Source organism: Pongo pygmaeus, chromosome 8, assembly GCF_028885625.2.
Source record: "Pongo pygmaeus isolate AG05252 chromosome 8, NHGRI_mPonPyg2-v2.0_pri, whole genome shotgun sequence".
In the NCBI taxonomy this organism is placed as follows: domain Eukaryota; kingdom Metazoa; phylum Chordata; class Mammalia; order Primates; family Hominidae; genus Pongo; species Pongo pygmaeus.
Genome location: NC_072381.2, coordinates 70,146,516 through 70,166,306, shown reverse-complemented (window position 1 = coordinate 70,166,306; position 19,791 = coordinate 70,146,516). Strand labels below are relative to the sequence as shown.

The window sequence follows — 19,791 nt, the reverse complement described above, 5'->3', positions numbered from 1 at the left end:
CCGAGATTGTGCCACTGCACTCCAGCCTGGGCGACAGAGCAAGATTCCATCTCAAAAAAAAAAAAGAAAGAAAGTCAGTATTTCTAAAATATAATGAAGACTTCCCTAGAGAATCGTGTTATAATGTTTGCACTCCAGCCTGGGAGACAGAAAAAAAAAAAAAAAGAAACTCAATGTTTCTAAAATATAATGAAGACTCTCCTAGAGAATCGTGTTATGTTTGAGTTACTGTAATACACAGAATAATGACCCCCAAAGATGTTGATGTCCCACTCTCTAGAATTTATATTCTACCTTACATGGCAAAGAGATTTTTGTAGATGTGATTAAGGTTATGGAATCTGGTATGAGAGGTTAGCCTGGATTACCTGAGTGGGCTCCATCAAATCACATGAGTCCTTCCCATGTTATACACCATCTGGTTCAAAAACAAGTCTGTAATACCAAAAAGAAGCCAGCCCAGGTAGACCACCCAACCCCCATCCCTGAGGATTACTCACTTAATGAATTCCTCTTTACACTGCTGTAGCATCTCACATGTCTGCTGGATCTCTTCCTCACTCAAAAGCACCAACATCCCAATAGTTAGATGAAGCTTTTTAGGATTCTGGAAAATGCTGCTGTCAACCCCATCATCCTGTTATCAAAGGGAGAAAAACAAGAAACTCAGCCCATACAAAGGCAAATGGCAAGAATAAAACTGAGTCCCCAGAAATAAACCCACACATCTACAGCCAAGTGATTTTCCACAAGGTGCCAAGACCATTCAATAGAGAAAGTCTCCTCAATAAATGATGCTGGAACAATAGAATATCCACATGCAAAAGAATAAAGATAGACTACTACCTCCTACCATATAAAAAAATTAACAAAATAGATCATGACCTGGAATTCAGCAATGGATTCTCAGATATGACACCAAAAATATGGACGACAAAAGAAAAAAATACACTGGACTTCACCAAATTAAAAAACTTTTGTGCATCAAAGAACACTATCAGGAAAGTGAAAAGAAGCCTACAGAATGGCAGAAATATTTGCAAGTAATTTACCTGATAAAGGTCTAGTATCCGGAATATATAAAGAACTCTTCCAATTCAACAACGAAAAGACAATCTAATATCTTTATTTTTTAATTATTTATTTATTTTTGAGACAGAATCTCGCTCTGTTGCCCAGGCTGGAGGGCAGTGGCATGATCTTGACTCACTGCAAGCTCTGCCTCCTGAGTTCATGTCATTCTCCTGCCTCCGCCTCCCGAGTAGCTGGGACTACAGGCGCCCACCATCACGCCCGGCTAATTTTTTTGTATTTTTAGTAGAGAACAGGGTTCACCGTTTTAGCCAGAATGGTCTCGATCTCCTGACCTCATGATCCGCCCGCCTCAGCCTCCCAAAGTGTTGGGATTACAAGAGTGAGCCACCGCGCCTGGCCCTATTTTTTTATTTTTTAAGAGACTGGGTCTTGCTGTCACCCAGACTGGACTGCAGTGGTGCAATCACAGCTCACTGTAACCTCAAACTCCTGGGCTCAAGCGATCCTCCTGCCTCAGCCTCCTGCATAGCTGGGATTATGGGTGTGAGCCACAGAACCCAGTGGAACCCAATTTTAAAATGGGAAAAGGGGCCAGGCACAGTGGCTCACGCCTATAATCCCAACATTTTGGGAGGCTGAGGGGGGTGGATCACTTGAGATAAGGAGTTCAAGACCAGCCTGACCAACATGGTGAAACCCCATCTCTACTAAAAATACAAAAATTAGCTGGGTGTGGTGGCAGGCACCTGTAATCCCACATACTCAGGAGGCTGACAAGGAGAATCACTTAAACCCGGGAGGCAGAGGTTGCAGTGAGCCAAGATCACGCCATTGCACTCCAGCCTGGGTGACAAAGTGAGACTCTGTCTCCAAAAAAAAAAAAAAAAAAAAAAAAAAAGGGAAAAGGAAGGACTGGAATAGACTTTTCTCCAAGGCAAAAATACAAATGGCTAACAAGCAGAACTGGCTAACAAGCACATGAACATCATTAGTCACTTAGGGAAATGCAAATCAAAACCACTATGAGGTACCATTTCACACCCACTAAAATCAAAATAATGGAAAATGACAAGTGCTGGCGAGGATGTGTAGAAATTGGAACCCTCATACATTGTTGCTAGGAAGGTAAAATGACTCAGCCTCTGTGAAAAAGAGTTTGGCAGTTCCTCAAAAAGTTAAACATAGAATTATCACATGACCTAGCAATTCTACTCCTAGGTATATGCCCAAGAGAACTGAAAAAGGGACTCAAATACATGTACATGCATGTTTCCAGAAGCACTACTCACAACAGCCAAAAGATGGAAATAACCCAAATGTATATCAACAGATGAATGGATAAACAAACCATAGTATAGACACACAGTGGAATATTTTTCAGCCTCAAAAAGGAATGAAATTCTGGCTGGCCACGGTGGCTCACACCTGTAATCCCAGCACTTTGGGAGGCTGAGGCAGGCAGTATCACCTGAGGTCAGGAGTTCGAGACCAGACTGACCAACATGGCAAAACCCTGTCTCTACTAAAAATACAAAAATTAGCCGGGTGTGGTGGTGTGTGCCTGTAATCCCAGCTACTAGGGAGGCTGAGGCAGGAGAATTGCTTGAACTCGGGAGGAAGAGGTTGCAGTGAGCCGAGATCGCACCACTGCACTCCAGCCTGGGTGACAGAGTGAGACTCACTCCGTCTCCAAAAAAAAATTTTGGCTCTGGGAAGCACAAAAAAGTAAATATACCTCATGAATCCCTAAAATTGAGGTGAAATTTGCATAATATAAAATTAACCATTTTAAAGTGTGCAATACAGCAGTATTTATATTTCGTGTATTCAATGTTGTGCATTCTTTAGTAGCAAAACTTTATCATCTGATAAAAGCATTCCATATCCATTATTTACTTTATTTATTTTTATTTTTATTTTTTGTGATGGAGTCTTGCTTTGTCATCCAGGCTAGAGTGCAATGGTGAGATCTTGGCTCGCTACAACTTTTGCCTCCCGGGTTCAAGCAATTCTCCTGCCTCAGCCTCCTGAGTAGCTGGGATTACAGGTGCCTGCCACCGCTCCTGGCTAATTTTTTGATTTTTTGTAGACGGGGTTTTACCATGTTGGACAGGCTGGTCTCCAATTCCTGACCTCAGGTGATCCGCCCATCTCAGCCTCCCAAAGTGCTGGGATTATAGGCATGAGCCACCATGACCAGCCCTCATACCCATTTAAATAAATAATCACTCCTCTTTCTCCATGCCCCATCCCTTAGTGACCTCTAGTTTGCTTTTTGTCTCTTTGGATTTATCTATTCTGGATATATTATATAGAAAGAATCATACAATGTAAGACCTCTGTGACCAGCTTCTTTCATTTAGCATGATGTTTTCAAGGTTCATCCAAGCTGTAGCATTATCACTGCTTCACTCCTTTTTAGAGTTAAATAATATTTTAGTGTATGTATGTACCCAAATGTGTTTACTAATTCATTTATTGATGAAGATTTGGGTTTTTTGCACCTTTGCTATTAGGAATAATGCTGCTATAAACATTTGTGTATAAATTTCTGTGTTAACATATGTTTTCAGTTATTTGGGGTATATACCCAGGAGCAGAACTGCTGGGTCACATGGCAATTCTATGTTTAACTTTTGAGAAACCACCAAACCATTCTCTACATTGGCTGAACTAACAAACATTCCCAGCAGCAATGTATGAAGGTTCCTGTTTCCCCACATCTTCACTGACACTTGCTTTTTAAAAAAAAGATAGCAATCCTTGTGGGTATAAAGTGGTACTACATTGTGGTTTTGACTTGCATTTCACTAACGATCAATGATGATGACATCTTTTCATGTGCTTTTTGGATATTTGTACATCTTCTCTGGAGAAATGTCTACTAAAATCTTTTGCCCATTTAAAAACTGTCTTTTTATTGTTGAGTTTTAAGAATTCTTTATAAATTATTGATACTATACCCATATCGGACCATGGGTCCCTTTTAAAGGAAGGTAGGTCTCAAATTTCATTAATCTCATTCTGCAAATGAAAACAAGAAAAAAAAAGTTGAAGCTCTTTTTTTTTTTTTTTTGAGACAGAGTTTCGCTCTTGTTGCCCAGGCTGGAGTACAATGGCTCAATCTTGGCTCACCGCAACCTCCGCTTCCCAGGTTCAAGTGATTTGCCTGCCTCAGCCTTCCTGAGTAGCTGAGATTGACAGGCATGCGCCACCATGCCTGGCTAATTTTGTGTTTTTAGTGGAGATGGGGTTTCTCCATGTTGGTCAGGCTGGTCCCAAACTCCCGACCTCAGGTGATCCGCCCGCCTCGGCCTCCCAAAGTACTGGGATTACAGGCATGAGCCACCGCGCCCGGCCAAGCTGAAGCTCTTCTATTCCAACAGGAATGAAACAGGAGTCCTATCGCTGAATTGCAAGTTCTTATTGTATAATCAGGTCTCTGGCCTACTAAAATGCTCCAAAGGCAGAGACAGGTACTTTATCAAGTGTGAATAGCTTACATCCTGTTCTTGGTTTACCTAAGGCTTACTGCCTAATATTTGCCTTGGCAACAGCAGTTAGTTGATTCTTCGTTTTCTAAGTGTTAATGGAGCTTCAGCTATTTTTACATCTGATGAAAAGTTTTGTGATTCCACACATCAACCCAAATTGCCTCATTTAATGAAAGTGATTGTAAGGAACAATCAGCTTTAAATGTGTCAAGGAAGGCTAAGTGCAAGGCTTATCACCCCAGCTTCTCTAACCCATGGACTGCCACATTAGAAAAGGCATGCAAAGCCCCTCAAATGATTTTAATATGCATAACTCCATCCCAAACTACAATTGAGAATTGCTCCCCAGCAATAACGGTAATATTTGTTGGGCCCTTGCTCTCCTCCAAACGTTTTCTATGCAATGTATAGACAAATATCTTATGAGGGAAGCACTATTATCATCCATACTTTACAGATGAGGAAACTGAGGCACTGAGAAATTAAGCCACTTTCCCAAGGTAACATTGCTAGGAAGAGATGAGGTCAAAATTCAAACCCAGGCAGTCAGGCCCTAAAGTCTATACTTTTGATCAATATTATATACATAGCCTTCCTAGTAATAGTTGCCCAAAGTGGGCTAAGACCATAGGACCACCACCCAGAGGCAAGTCCTTATGCATTTCAACACAGCTCACTCAATAAGTGGATCTAATCACTAAATTAGGCCTGAGAATAAAGAGAATCTCATAATTCTATGATAGGAAAGTGATTTTAACATCCGCCTTTTCTAGCCAGGTACAGTAGCTCATGCCTGAAACCTCAGCACTTTGGGAAGCCAAAGCGGAAGGATCACTTGAGGCCAGGAGTTCAAGACCAGCCTAGGCAACTTAGACCAGTTCAAGACCAGCCTGGCAAACATGTTCCTTTTTGTAGAGAAAAAATACAACATAATTGAGTTTTTTTCTCTACAAAAAAAAAAAAACCACAATATCTGCCTTTTTTAAGATATGACACCAAAAGCATAATCCATAAAAGAAAAAAAAATGGATAAAGTGAACTTAATCAAAATTTAAAACTTGTGCTTCAACAGATACCATCAAGAAAATGAAAAGATAAGCCACAGAGAAAAATATTTGGGAGAAAAACATTTGCAAATCCTACATCTGATAAATATAAACATAAAAAATTCTTTAACAATAAAAAGATACATAATCCAATTTTAAAATAAGCTAAAGATTTGAACAGATATTTTCCCAAAGAGGATATACTAATGGCTAATAAACTTATGAAAAGAGGCTCAACATCATTAGTCATTAAAGAAATGCAAATCAAAACCAAAATGAGATATCACCTCACACCCATCAGAATTATTATAATCAAAAAGATAAACAATAACAAGTGTAGATGAGGATACGGAAAAACTGAGCAGCCACTTTGTAAAATATAAATTTGTAAAATGGCACGGCCACTTTGGAAAACAGTTTGGCAGTTACTCAAAAAATTAAACATAAATTTACAAAAATTCATACAAAAAAAATACAACGCAGACATTTCACTCCTAGGATTCTACCCAGCGAAATGAAAACAAAGATCCACCTCAAGATGTGTACATGAATCTCACAGCAGTATTATTTATAATAGCCAAAGAGTAGGAACAATCCACAAGTCCACCAACTGGTGAATGAATAAACAAAATGTAGGCTAGCCATATATGCAACACTATTCAGAAATCAAAAGTAATGAACTACTAACACATGCAAAAATATAGATAAACCTCAAAATATCATGCTAAATAAAAGAAGCCAGATGCAAAAGACTATGTATTATATGATTCTATCTATATGAAATGTCCAGAAAGGACAAATCTAAAGAGACTGAAAGCAGGTTAACAGTTGCCTGTGGTGAGGAGTGGGACGGCAAACAGGCACAAGGGATCTTTTTAGGGTGATGGAAACGTTCTAAAGCTGAATTGTGGTAATGACTGCACAACTCTGTAAATTTATTTAAAATCACTAAATTGTACACTTAAAATGAATTAATTGTATGGTATGTAAATTACACCTTAAAGAAGCTGTTAAATAAGTTGTGTCTACGTCTTCTTTTTTTTTAAGACAAGGTCTCCTCTGTCACCCAAGCTGGGGTGCAGTGGCATGATCATGAATCCTGCAGCTTCAAACTCCTGGCCTCAAGCGATCCTCTCTCCTCAGCCTCCCGGTGGCTGGGACTACAAGCTCACATCACCACACCTAGCTAATTTTTTTTTTAATTTTTGTAGAAATGGGGTCTCATTATGTTGCCCAGGCTAGTTTCAAACTGCTGGCCTTAAGCAGGCCTCCCACCTGAAGCTACCACACCTGGTGAGCTCACTGGTGGTGGCTCACGCCTGTAATCCCAGCACTTTGGAAGGCCAAGGCAGGGGGATCACGAGGTCAGGAGATCGGGACCATCCTGGCTAACACGGTGAAACCCTGTCTCTACTAAAAATACAAAAAAATTAGCCGGGCGTGGTGGCACGCGCCTGTAGTTCCAGCTACTCAGGAGGCTGAGGCAGGAGAATTACTTGAACCTGGGAGGTGGAGGTTGCAGTGAGCCGAGATCGTGCCATTGCACTCCAGCCCGGGTGACAGAGCGAGACTCCATCAAAAAAATAAATAAATAAATAAAATAAAATACTTTTAAAAATAAAAGAAAAAACTCAAAATGCTATTGAACAATAGGCAAAAGACAGATACTTCACAAGAATAAAGATATAAAAATGACTCGAACATGTAGAAAGACATATAATTTTGCTCATTTAAAAAATGCAAATTAAAACTACACTGAATACCATTTCTCACCCATCAAACTGACAAAAATTCAAAAGCTTCACAATACACTCTGTTGGAGAGGCTGTAGGGACACGGGCACTTTCATACATTGCTAGCAGAAATGCAAAATGGTACAATCCCTGTGGAAGGAGATTTGGCAATATCTAACAAAACAAAAGACACCATAAATAAGTATTTACCATCTGACCCAATGCTCTAGACTGAATTGTGTGCCCCCCAAATTCATATGCTGAAGCCCTTCCACTCAATGTAAATGTATTTGGAGACAGGGCCTTTTGGGGATAAAGTTAAACAAGGCCATAAGGGTGGGGCCTTAATCCAACAGGACTGGTGTCTTTATTCAGAAGAAGAAACACCATGAGTGAGAAAGCACAGAGAAAAGGCCAGCAAAGAGAAACAGTCGCGTGAGGACACAGCAAGCAGGTGGCCATCTGCAAGCCAGGAAGAGGCTATACCAGAAAACAATCCTGCCAGCACCTTGATCTTAGTCTTCCAGTTTCTAGAGCTAAGAGAAAACAAATTTCTATTGTTGAAGCCACCCAGTCTGTGGTATTCTATGACAGCAGCCTGAGCAGATTAATATACCCAACAATCCTACTTCTAGGCATTTATCCTGAAGATACATCAACAACGTAAAATATGTATGCATGAGGTTAGACATTACAGCATTACTGCAAAACACTTAAATGCTCAAGTATAGAATGGTTGAAAACTATGTATAAACACATGTATAAAATGATCTGGAGTGATTTTTCAGGACCTATTATCAAATGAGAAAAGCAAAGTGCAGGACAGGGCAGGGTGCCTCACACCTGCAATCCCAGCACTTTGGGAGGTCAAGGTGGGCAGAATACTTGATACCAGCCCGGGTAACATGGTGAAACCCCATCTACACAAGAAATACAAAAATTAGCCAGGTGTGGTGGCACATGCATGCCAGTAGTTCCAGCTACTCAGGAGGCTGAAGTAGGAGGATCACTTGAGTCCCAGAGGTTGGGGCTACAGTGAGTTGTGATAGTGCCACTGCACTCCAGCCTGAGTGACAGAGCAAGACCCTGTCTCAAAAAAAAAAAGACAAGTGCAGAAGAGCTTCTACATTTGCTACCATTTGTTTAAGAAAGAAGGGAAAATAAGAAAACATACATTAATATATATATGCTTATTTTTACAAAAACAAACACAGGACAAATAAACCAGAAAACAATGATATTGGTCCTTCACAAGGGATGAAGAAGAAAGGGGCAGAAAGAATACAAGAATGTGTGACACTTCTGGGTATGTATGCCTCTTACATAGTTTTGACTTTTGGAAGCACGTTAATGGTCTACATATTCAAACATAAAATAAACAAGTATGGAAACGGGAAAGAAACCTAATTTGAAAGTAAACTAAAAATAAACCCAACTGTATTTTAAATGAATATCAAATCCACACTAGAGGGGGTTAAAAAAGAATCAACAAACACAAGGCCGGGCGTGGTGGCTCACGCCTGTAATCCCAGCACTTTGGGAGGCCAAGGCGGGCGGATCACCTGAAACCAGGAGTTTGAGACCAGCCTGGCCAACATGGTGAAACCCCGTCTCTACTAAAAACACAAAAATTAGCAGGGCATGGTGTCACGTGCCTATAATCCCAGCTACTCAAGAAGCTGAGGCAGGAGAATTGCTTGAACCCAGGAGGCAGAGGTTGCAGTGAGACAAGATCGTGCCATTGCACTACAGCCTGGGTGACAAGAGCAAAACTCCGTCTCAAAAAAAAAAAAAAAAAAAAAAAAAAAAAAATTCAGGCAAGAATCATTAAAGGATGTTAAATCTAAGGAGCAATTTTGTTGAGGAGTAGAATATTTGCATAGTCTTAAAATGTCCTCTTATAGATTGCTTATCGGTTGAAAGGTAAAAATATAGTAATTATAAAGAAATTAATCAACACTGACTGGATAGTGTCAAAATTAACATCACCAATGAGGGACACTATATACTCTAAGAAGGACACATCATCACTTATGCAATGCTCCATCCAGGAATGCCTAAGTCTACTCATAAGGAAATGCCAGACAGATCAAAAGTGAGAAGCATTCTATTTAAAAAGCCAATGTCAAGAAAGACAAAGAGCCGGTGTGGCACCGTGCCTGGAATCCTGGCTACTCAGGAGGATCACTTGAGCTCAGGAGTTCAAGGTGCAGTGGTGCTCACACCACCGCACTACACCCTGGGTGACAGCAGAAGAAAGGCAGACAAAGAAAGCCTGTGGAAATGTTCCAGATTCAAGGACGCTAGAAACATGACAATTAAATACAACACCTAATCCTAGACTGAATCCCAAACTAGTGAGGGAAAAAATGTTACAAAGGATATTATTGGATTAAGTGACAAAATTTGAACATGGATGGTAAATTAGATAAAACTATCAACGTTAAATGTATTGAGGTTGAGAACTATAACATTATTATGCATAAAAAAATTTTGCCAGACACAGTGGTGCACGCCTATAGTCTCAGCTGCTCAGGAGGCTGAGGTGGAGGGGATAGCTTGAGACCAGGAATTCAAAACTAGCCTGGACAATATAGCAAGACCCCACACTCCCAATATTTTTAATTAAAATATTTCAAAATATTTAGGATTAAAGGGCTATGACATGTGCAACTGACTCTAAAGCAGTTCAGAAAGATAAAAATGGAATACTAAAACAAATAGTGAAATATTAACAATAGGTGAATCTGAATAAAGGATACTATTCTTTTCTTCAACTTTTCTGAGTTTAAAACTATTTCCTGTATAAATTCTCTATTGGTGCTATAACAAATTACCACAAACTTTGTGGCTTACAACAATACGAACTTATCCTACCATCTTCTGGAGGTCAGAAGTCTAACATGAGTCAGCAGGGCTGCATTCCTTGCGGAGGCTCCAGGGCAAATCATTTCCTTGACCTTTCTAGCTTCTAGAGGCTACCTGAATGTCTTGGCTCAGAGTCACATCACTCCAATCTTCACTTTAATTGTCACCTCTCCTTCTCTGACTCTGACCTTCCTGACTTCCTCTTTTTTTTTCTCAGATGGAGTCCTGCTCTGTCGCCCAGGCTGGAGTACAATGGCAAGATCCCGGCTCACTGCAACCTCCGCCTCCTGGCTTCAAGCTATTCTCCTGCCTCAGCCTCCTGAGTAGCTGGGATTACAGGCACCCGCCACCACGTCCGGCTAATTTTGTAGACATGGGGTTTCACCATGTTGGCCAGGCTGATCTCGAACTCCTGACCTCAAGTGATCTGCCCACCTCGGCCTCCCAAAGTGCTGGGATTACATGCGTGAGCCACCGCGCCCAGCCCGACTCCCCCTTATAAAGACCCATCTCAACATACTTAACTTTATCGCATCTCAAAGTCTCTTTTGCCATAAAAGGTAATAGTCACTGGTTTTGGTATTAGGATATGAATATCTTTGGAGGGCCATTGTTCTGCCTGTCACATGCCCCCTTCCCAAAATGTTTTTTAAGGCATCTTTGGGGAAATACACTTGGGTGATAAAACTAAAAAAAACTAAGGATGTGATTACTGTAAAAGTTGGGACAGTGGTTACCCTTCAGGGAAAGAAGACAAAGGCAAGACAAGGAAGTCTAGGGTGCTGATAAGATAGTATCTCCAGCCTGCACGGTGGTTATAAAAGCATCCATTTGTTCTGTATCGTCTTCTAATGTGTGTTACATTTAACAATTTTGAAGTTTTTTAAGAAAAACTCTAAGCACAAGGCTGGGTGCAGGAAAATCGCTTGAACCCGGAAGGCGGAGGTTGCAGTGAGCCAAGATTGCAGCACTGCACTGCTGTCTGGGCAAAAGAGCAAAACTCAGTCTCAAAAAAAAAAAGAAAAACTCTAAGCACAAATAAAAGAGGAAACAGTTTGTTTTAAGCTTTTATAGATGTTGGGCTTTTTTTTCCTTTTTTCTTTTTCTTTTGTAGAAATGGGGTTGCGCTATGTTGACAAGGCTGGTCTTGAACTCCTGGCCTCAAGTGATCCGCTGGCCTCAGCCTCCCAAAGCGCTGGGATTACAGGCATGAGCCACTGCACCCAGGCCAATGTTGAGACTTTTTAAAGGTAAAATTACACTAGTTCCTCTAAATATATATGTATTTTTATATTATATATAATATTTATATATTTTTATATTATATATTTTTTATATATAAAATATAGTGACGAGAGAGAAAAACGAAGGAAAGAAATGCCCTGTCACTGGCATGCCAAATCAAGACTTAGCTAGTAGAGCCAGACTCAATTCTAAAGGCCTGAAAGTGCACACAAGGACCTTTCTAGACCTGGAAATGACTAGGAAACATAAGAGGAAAATGGCCTAATGGTTTAAAATTCCCAGCTTACTATCTCAGTCACTTTGATATTCCATTGCTCTTTCTTCCTTTTTCTTTCTCTGTATTCTTCAACTTTCTCTTGCATAAATTTGCCCTAATACCCAGCTAGAAAAAGGAAGTTTACAACTTTGCTTTCCCTGCCTTACCCTTTGGGAGCCTAGCACTCTAGTCAACTTGAGTTTACTTGCCAAGAAAACACCGAGTACAGGGAAACAAAACACACAGAAAGCAATGGAGCAACACAAGGTACAGACAGGACACCTAAGGGTCACACGATCGAAAGTCCTTTTTGGAATTATGAGTCATAAGGGTTCAAATAATCCTTAACTCTACTGTAGACTACATAATTTACAAGTAACTCCACTGGACAGTCTTTTAATGAATGGAGAAACGCTCTAAATTCTGCCCTACCTCACAACGCCATCTACCAAGAGAAACTTTTACTGAATTACCTAAATTTAATTTGGAACCAAACAATCTTCAAGGCAACGGCATAAATCTCTAGAGCCACTGTTTTTCTTTGCTCAGAATATATCATATTCCTGCCGCAAGCCCATTCACTGAGATGAATGAAGACCAACCAACATCAAATTCTTTACTGCAGGGGTTTAATTACACTGGGCCCTGCTCCAAGTTCGCCATTACTTGGAGCTGGAACTATCTTACTCCATTAGGCTGGCCACCCAGGCTGGCGCCTGAAAGTTCTAATGGTATTGACCTTCCACCCAGCAGGGAGAAGCAAAGGGTGAAGTAACAGGAATTTCCTGGGGCAGTTTTGTTTATGAAAATAAACATGTTTCTTTATGGCTAAGTCACAACATCACTGAGCCTCAGTTTCTTTCTTGTTAAATAAGGCCTCATCCATGCATGCAAAAGCTTCCTCTAAAGAAAACTTATGTACATACCTAAGTCACAGTTCACTGAGTTCAAGGTCATGTCCTGACTCATCAGTCCTGGGTGCACGGACCTTAGCCCTCTCATTCAAACTGCAGCTCATGATTTACCACTAGCAGTCACCACATCAACACAGGCCCTTCACTGGTATCACTTTTAATCCAGCACCCTAGGCTCGAGTGGGACAGAACTGCTAATAATACTATCAGTAGGAACAATTAACAAGACATAATAAAATCTACAGATATCAAGCTTGGGGAAAAGCCCAGTAGAGAGCAGTATGGATTAGCCCATCATGAAACATTCTCTGCTTCCTTAAAGCTCAACCATCCTTTCCATGAGATGGGATATAACACAGGTGCAACTGCCAGAGCTGTCAGCAAGTAGAAGGGAGGCCTCTCTCCAGACATAGACCTGTAAGCTCACACTCCACTACATGATAGTGAAGAATCTGATCCAAATGTGTAGCATACAGAATGTAAATAATTTATAGCCCTCTGCCTTGATGGTACATGCCACTTGCCAGAGACAAAAAATAATTCTCAAATCATATTCACATATATCATCTTTTAGGAACTCCAGGTATAACAAAGGTTTGTGCCTTTAACCTGGAGTAGAGAGCCTAGGGTTCTAATTCTAACTTTGTCACAAACCAGCTGTAATTAGGCAGGTCATGTCACTTCTCCAGCCTCGGCTTCCTCCTCTGTAAAATAAGGGAGGTGGCCTGGTTTACCTGTAAGTCAAAGGACCTACAAACTTTTTACATGTTCCCACAAAACCTAAATAATCTGCTAACAAGATAGATTATGTGTGAGGGATCTACCAATTCACTTTCTGATATTCTATGCAAAGAAAAAGAGAAAATATGCATGCTTCCCCTATACTCGTTGTATTTTCTTTCTTTTTCTATGGCCAAATCCTGTAGAATTGTTTCTGGGCAGGTGATATGAAGTTCATTCATCTAAAGAAGTTATTCAAATAAGACAAAGTGATGAAAAGAGCATTTGGCTGTGCGACCAGACAGGCCTATGTTCAAATTCTGCCACCTATAAGCAGCATGACCCTAGGCGAGTTACTCAGTTGCTATGAAGCTTAATTTCATCATCTATAAAACAGACAATACTTCTCTCTCAGGTTTGCTCTGTGGATTAAATGAAACACATATGAAGTCTCTGGCACTATGGAATAAATGCAAGCTTCCCCCTCTTCCTTTTTACATGACTGTGCAGTACTAGACAAATGCCATCTTTGCTCTCCCTTTTAAAGCAGCACTGAAAGCTAAATTAGGCTCTGCTGAGTCATTTCCATTATTCTTTAAGAATGTTCAGAAAAGCTGACTTTGATTTGCAAGTCACTATGTGTTATTAATGAAATACTGTGTTAAGCTGTATAAGCTTTAGAAAAAAGGGTTTTGTTTCTCCTGGCTTATAAATTCTATTTATTCATACATAATTACAAGAAAGCGGAGAGGTTCTTAAAACGTGGACAAATATTCAAGCACGGGCTTTTATATTGACTAGAGAAAAGAACTTCTCATGCATTGTCTAAAGATCTTTACCCATTAAAGAGGAGTGAAGAGCATCTCCCCTCACTAAAGGATGCACCACCCCACTTACCTTAGATGAGCACAAAGAATCCTTCAGCCTACTCTTCTAAAAGCTTCACTATTCCTCCATAGTTACTTGAAAGCACTAGTTAGCAAGGCATCTACTCAACTTACATTTATTCCCAAAGACAGACCCTGGTCCCTCTCACGTTTCTGATGGGTTAACAGCGCAAGAGAGATCTGTTGCTGCTTCTTAATGCCACCCCTTCCCTCCCCTCCATTTTGTAACCCATGGGATTACTACAAGTCTTACTTGGTACAGCAATAATTATAACAACAATAACATTTATTCGGCACTATGTGCCATACTCTGCTCCAAACACCTTAAGCTTATTAACTCATTTACTCTTCATATCAACAATGTAACATAAATACCATTATTATCTCCACTTCAGAGCAGAACTCTGAAATAACTTTGGAATATATCCCCTCCTGAATATGCCACAAACCCTAGTCTTCTTTCAATAGACAGTATCGATAGCCTCCCAACTGGTACCTGCCTTGGTGCCCAACTCCTTACCTCTCAAGACATCCTCCACACTGCCTTCAATTTTTTTTCTACGGTGCTAAGTTCATCACAGTCCTTGCTTAAAATCTTAACTAGTTTGTTTCTTTCTTTCTTTTGGAGACAGAGTCTCGCTCTGTCACCCAGGCTAGAGTGCAGTGGCACAATCATGGCTACTGTAACCTCTAACTCTGGACTCAAGCAATCCTCCTCCCACATCAGTCTCCCAAGTAGCTGGGACCACAGGTACACACCACCATGCCTGGCTAATTTTTTTTATTTTTTGTAGACACGGAGTTTCATTATGTTGCCCAGGCTGGTTTCAAACTCTTGGACTCAAGGGATCCTCCCATCTCAGCCTCCCAAAGTGTTAAGATTACAGGTGTGAGCTACCATGCCCAGCCTTAACTATTTTCTTACTATCTATAGGATATTACATTCAAAATCCTTAACCCACACAAGAGCTTTCACAACTTGGGTGCCATGTCATTTCCACTCTTAACTCCTACCTCTTCCTTACTCTATCTAAGTACCAGCCTTAACAAATTCCTCACTCTCCCCTGAATACCTCACAAGTGACATTTCCTCTGTGCAGAATGCTCCCTGCCCCCATTTGCCAGCCTGGCACAAACTCCTGTCCCTTCCAGACTGTTCAGTTGTCAGTTCCCTTATCAGGCCTTCTCCAACCACTACAGAATTTCTCCTCTGGGTACCCACTGCACTTATCTAGTAGCACTTATCTCACAACACGGTAACTATTTCTGGAAGAAGTCTATTTCCCACACCCTAGAGTATGGGATCCTTAAGAGTAGAGTCCACTGTTGGCACATAATATGTCCTATATGTTATGTATACCTGGCATAAAGTAGACACTTAATAACTAGTGCATGAATCAGTAAGACACAAAAACCTGTTCAAAACTAGTATCTCCAACGAAATGGGACAATATATGCATCTTGTAAATATTTCCTTTTCTTATTTTCCTACCCAACATCAGAACTTGGGGGGTTTTACAATTTTCCTTACAACCAAAGACAACTATCCCATCTTCATTCTAAATCAGTTCAAAAGATAACTACGAATCCTACAATTCCCCTTATACATGAAAAATCCTAAATTATACACTAAAGCTTTTATATAAACATTTTCTTCTTCAGTGACTAATACTAACTGGAAAAAAAACCCTGCCTGAGGGAATCAGGGGGATGCAGACCCATTACCCATTCTGACCAGTGTAAGCCTCCATGTTATAATATGAGCAGAATTATGTAGTTTCTGCAGCTATAACCGATTCAGGTTCTCTAGGCAGCCTGAGAAATCCCCTGTTGCTTCAGATGGATCTATAAGCCTTCAAATGTTCCACTGCACATGGTTTTGAATTACCATTTTTCATTACTGATGTGCTTTCTACTGGACCCTGCTGCGAGATAAAGTGGAATTATAGCAGCATTACTAGCTAAAAAATGATTGAGAGATATACAGGGTTGTAATATACTTCTTGAACTTGTAGGCAATGAGACATCTTTGAATCTTAATGCAAGAGATGAAAAGAGTGAAAAAACAAGGTGCAGCTTATCTGCAGATCACACAGATGAAGAATACCTTGCCAATGTCTGTGAGCAGCTAAATCCTACATTAAATACTCAGGCTCAGGGAACTGAAGCACAGGGATGATAGTGATAATGTCTGCAGTCAAATAATATTTCTTATATAACAGATGAACACAAACAAAGGTGACTTCAGGGAATGCCATCCTAAAAGGTAAATTCAGTTAACGTGAAGAGCCAAGGGTGAGGTCAAGGACAAGTCTGCTACCAAACAAAGAGGAAAAAGAGGCCGACTGTTTTAAAGGAAGAAAGAATTATGTTCAAGGAAGGATGATCAGAAGGATAGAATGAGACCTGAGCATAGAAAAGTTGCCTGTTGTACCAAAAATGTGACCTTCACAACAACGTTTAACAATGAAAATTAATAGCTGTGATAGAATTCTCAGACTGACCCCCAATGACCTTTTACCCTGGTATAATCCAGGCTGTAGGTGGACCCTGTGGCTGTGATAATGTATGAATCCTATGAATTATATTATGTTATACGGTACAGCGGACTTTAAGAGAGAGAGATTATCCCAATGAGACTAATCTATACCCATGAGCTGTTTAAAAAGCAGAGTCTTTGGCTGGTGGCAGAAGTCAGATCTGACACGAGAAGGATTTGGTGAAGCCAGAGCAGCCATGTATCAAGGAAACGGCACTTTCAGACGTATAGACACAAGGATCTGAATTCTGCCAACAACCTGAATGCACATGGAAGTTCATTCTTCCCAAGAGCCTCCAGATGAGATACCAGTCTGGTCAACATCTTGATTTTGGCCTTGTGAGACCCTAAGCAGAGAACCCAGTCCAGCCCACTGGGTCTTCCGACCTGCAGTACTATGAAACTACCAGAGAACTGTGAGATAATACATGGGTGTGGTTTTAGGCTGCTACGATTGTGGTAATTTTTTACACAGCAATAGAAAACTCATAAGGTAGGGTAAACTATAACCTGATATTTCAACAGAACCTTTCATATCAGAGATCCCAAAAGCACTTGATGTATTTGACATGAGGTATAAAAAAAAATAAATTCACCTTCTCAAAAAAAGAAATAAACATTAATAATATCAATTTTTTTTTCAGAAGATGAAGAGTCTTACCTTCTTAAGTCCTGAACCAGGACTGAAGGCAGACATCCTAATGAACATGTCCTTAGATAATATCTGATCCATATGACACTTCTTTTCAAGAGTTCGGGAAGAGCATATGATTTGAATAATAACCCAAGCAAAAGTGGAAAGCTCTGCTGCTTGTTTTTGTTGTTGTTTTTTCCTGAGACAGGATCTTGCTTTGTTGTCCAGGCTGGCTAATTTTTGTATGTTTTGTAGACACAAGTTTTGGTTGCCCAGGCTGATCTCAAACTCTTGGGCTCAACTGATTCACCTGCCTTGGCCTCCCAAAGGGATGGGATTACAGGTGTGAGCCACTGCGGCCGTCCTGCTGCTCTTTTTTCAACCCTCAAATACTGTCCAAATTATTACCGAATTCCAGTCAAGGCTGTTCTCACTTGAAAATGCCTGCTGAAAGATTGGTATAGTTGGTTAGCAGTTGGTCAGTTGATTAGCAAGCAACCATCAAAATGTCTTCAATTGTTTAACAGGATATTTTTTTCCCATTCAAATAACTTTTCCTCAGTGACCCCTAGGACTGTCAACTATTTGTTCTATTGGATTATATAAATTAGAGCAGATGCTAGATCCTACGCAACTTCGTATCACTGCTCTACTTAACACTGTGACATCCACTAGCTGTGGCACCTTAGGCAAGTTACTCCCTCTAAGCTTCCATTCCTTCATCAGTGAAATGAGATATAAATACCTACCTCATAGGGAGGCACTGAAGATTAAACAAAATGAACATAGGAGACATTTAGAACACTGTCTAGCAAAATACAAAGCTCAATACATATTTGCTATTTTATACATCACTCAATTATCAATTGAGTGAATAAAAACAGTGGGACACTCAGGCTAATTTACAATATTATAGATCACTAGCAGAAAAAAAAATGCATGAATAGCAGCTTTATTCATAATATCCCATAAGTGGAAACAATCCAAATGTTCCAATGATGAAACTCAACTATTTTTAAAAAAACATAAAAATACTAATGACAGAAAAGAAAAATATTTTTAAAAGAACCGGCCGGGTACGGTGGCTCACACCTGTAATCTCAGCAATTTAGGAGGCCAAGGCAGGTGGATCACTTGAGATCAGGAGTTTGAAACCAGCCTGGCCAACATAGTGAAACCCCATCTCTACTAAAAATACACAAAAATTAGCCAGGCATGTTGGCACATGCCTATAATTCCAGCTAACCAGGAGGCTGAGGCATAAGAACTGCTCGAACCCAGGGGGCAGAGGTTGCAGTAAGCCAAGGTTGTGCCACTGCACTCCAGCCTGGGCAACAGAGCGAGACTCTGTCTTAAAAAAAAAAAGAAAAAAAAAAGAACCAAATGGAACTTCAAGAGATAAAAAAAATAAAAGAGCTACCCAGGCACGGTGGATCACACCTGTAATCCCAGCACTTTAGTAGGCCTAGGCAGGCAGATCACTTGAGGCCAGGAGTTCAAGACCAGTCTTACAAATATGGTGAAACCTTGTCTCTACTAAAAATACAAAAATTAGCCAAGTGTGGTGGTGTGTGCCTGCAATCCCAGCTACTCAGGTGGCTGAGGCACAAGAATCACCTGAACTCAGGAGGCGGAGGTTGCAGTGAGCCAAGATCACACCATTGCACTCCAGCCTGAGCAACAGAACGAGACTCTGTCTCAAAAAATATATAAAAATCAAAAATCAAAAATGATAATTCCATCAAATGGGATTAACAAAAGATTAGACACTTCAAAAAAAAAAACCAGTGAACTTGAAGACACACCTATAGAAACTATAGAACCTGAAGCAGCCTGGGTGAGGGGATCAGTCATACCCAAACCTCAGCATTATATAATATACCCATGTAACAAGCCTATACATGTACCTCCTGAATCTAAAATAGAAGCTGATTCCAAAGTATTGAGTTCAGTTCAAGGTAGCGTCCCTGTTCTTTTGGGACATTGAAATGGGCTGCAGGAGATGATTGGTTCAAAAGCATTATTCTATTCATTTGCCTTTTTTTTTTTTTTTTTTTTTTTTGAGACAGAGTCTCACTCTGTCACCAGGCTAGAGTGCGGTGGCACGATCTTGGCTCACTGCAACCTCCACCTCCCTGGTTCAAGCAATTCTCCTGCCTCAGCTTCCCGAGTAGCTGGGACTACAGGCGCGCACCACCATGCCCAGCTAATTTTTGTATTTTTAGTGGAGACAGGGTTTCACCACGTTGGCCAGGATGGTCTCAATCTCTTGACCTTGTGATCCGCCCGCCTCGGCCTCCCAAAGTGCTGGGATTACAGGCGTGAGCCACCGCACCAAGCCTATTTGCCTCTCATCTTACAAAAATGCCTGCTTGAGTCTAATATATCAACAGTTGAAGATGCCTAGAAGAGATGGGACT

The 19,791-nt window shown here is 40.5% G+C and overlaps 1 protein-coding gene and 1 non-coding gene across 5 annotated transcripts in view; one reads left to right on the top strand and one right to left on the bottom strand.

Moving 5' to 3' along the window:
• ASCC1 (activating signal cointegrator 1 complex subunit 1) overlaps nucleotides 1-19,791 on the bottom strand; it is a 130,720-nt gene that overhangs the window by 70,044 nt on the left and 40,885 nt on the right. For all 4 annotated transcript variants that reach the window (XM_054503425.2, XM_063670506.1, XM_063670505.1 and 1 more), the window contains exon 6: nucleotides 501-637. In XM_054503425.2, coding sequence (XP_054359400.1) covers nucleotides 501-637 — 137 coding nt within the window. The remainder of the gene's footprint in view (nucleotides 1-500; nucleotides 638-19,791) is intronic.
• On the top strand, nucleotides 19,304-19,424 carry LOC129007002 (small nucleolar RNA SNORA36 family). The gene has a single exon (XR_008492184.1). It is a non-coding gene; the product is annotated as a small nucleolar RNA SNORA36 family (small nucleolar RNA).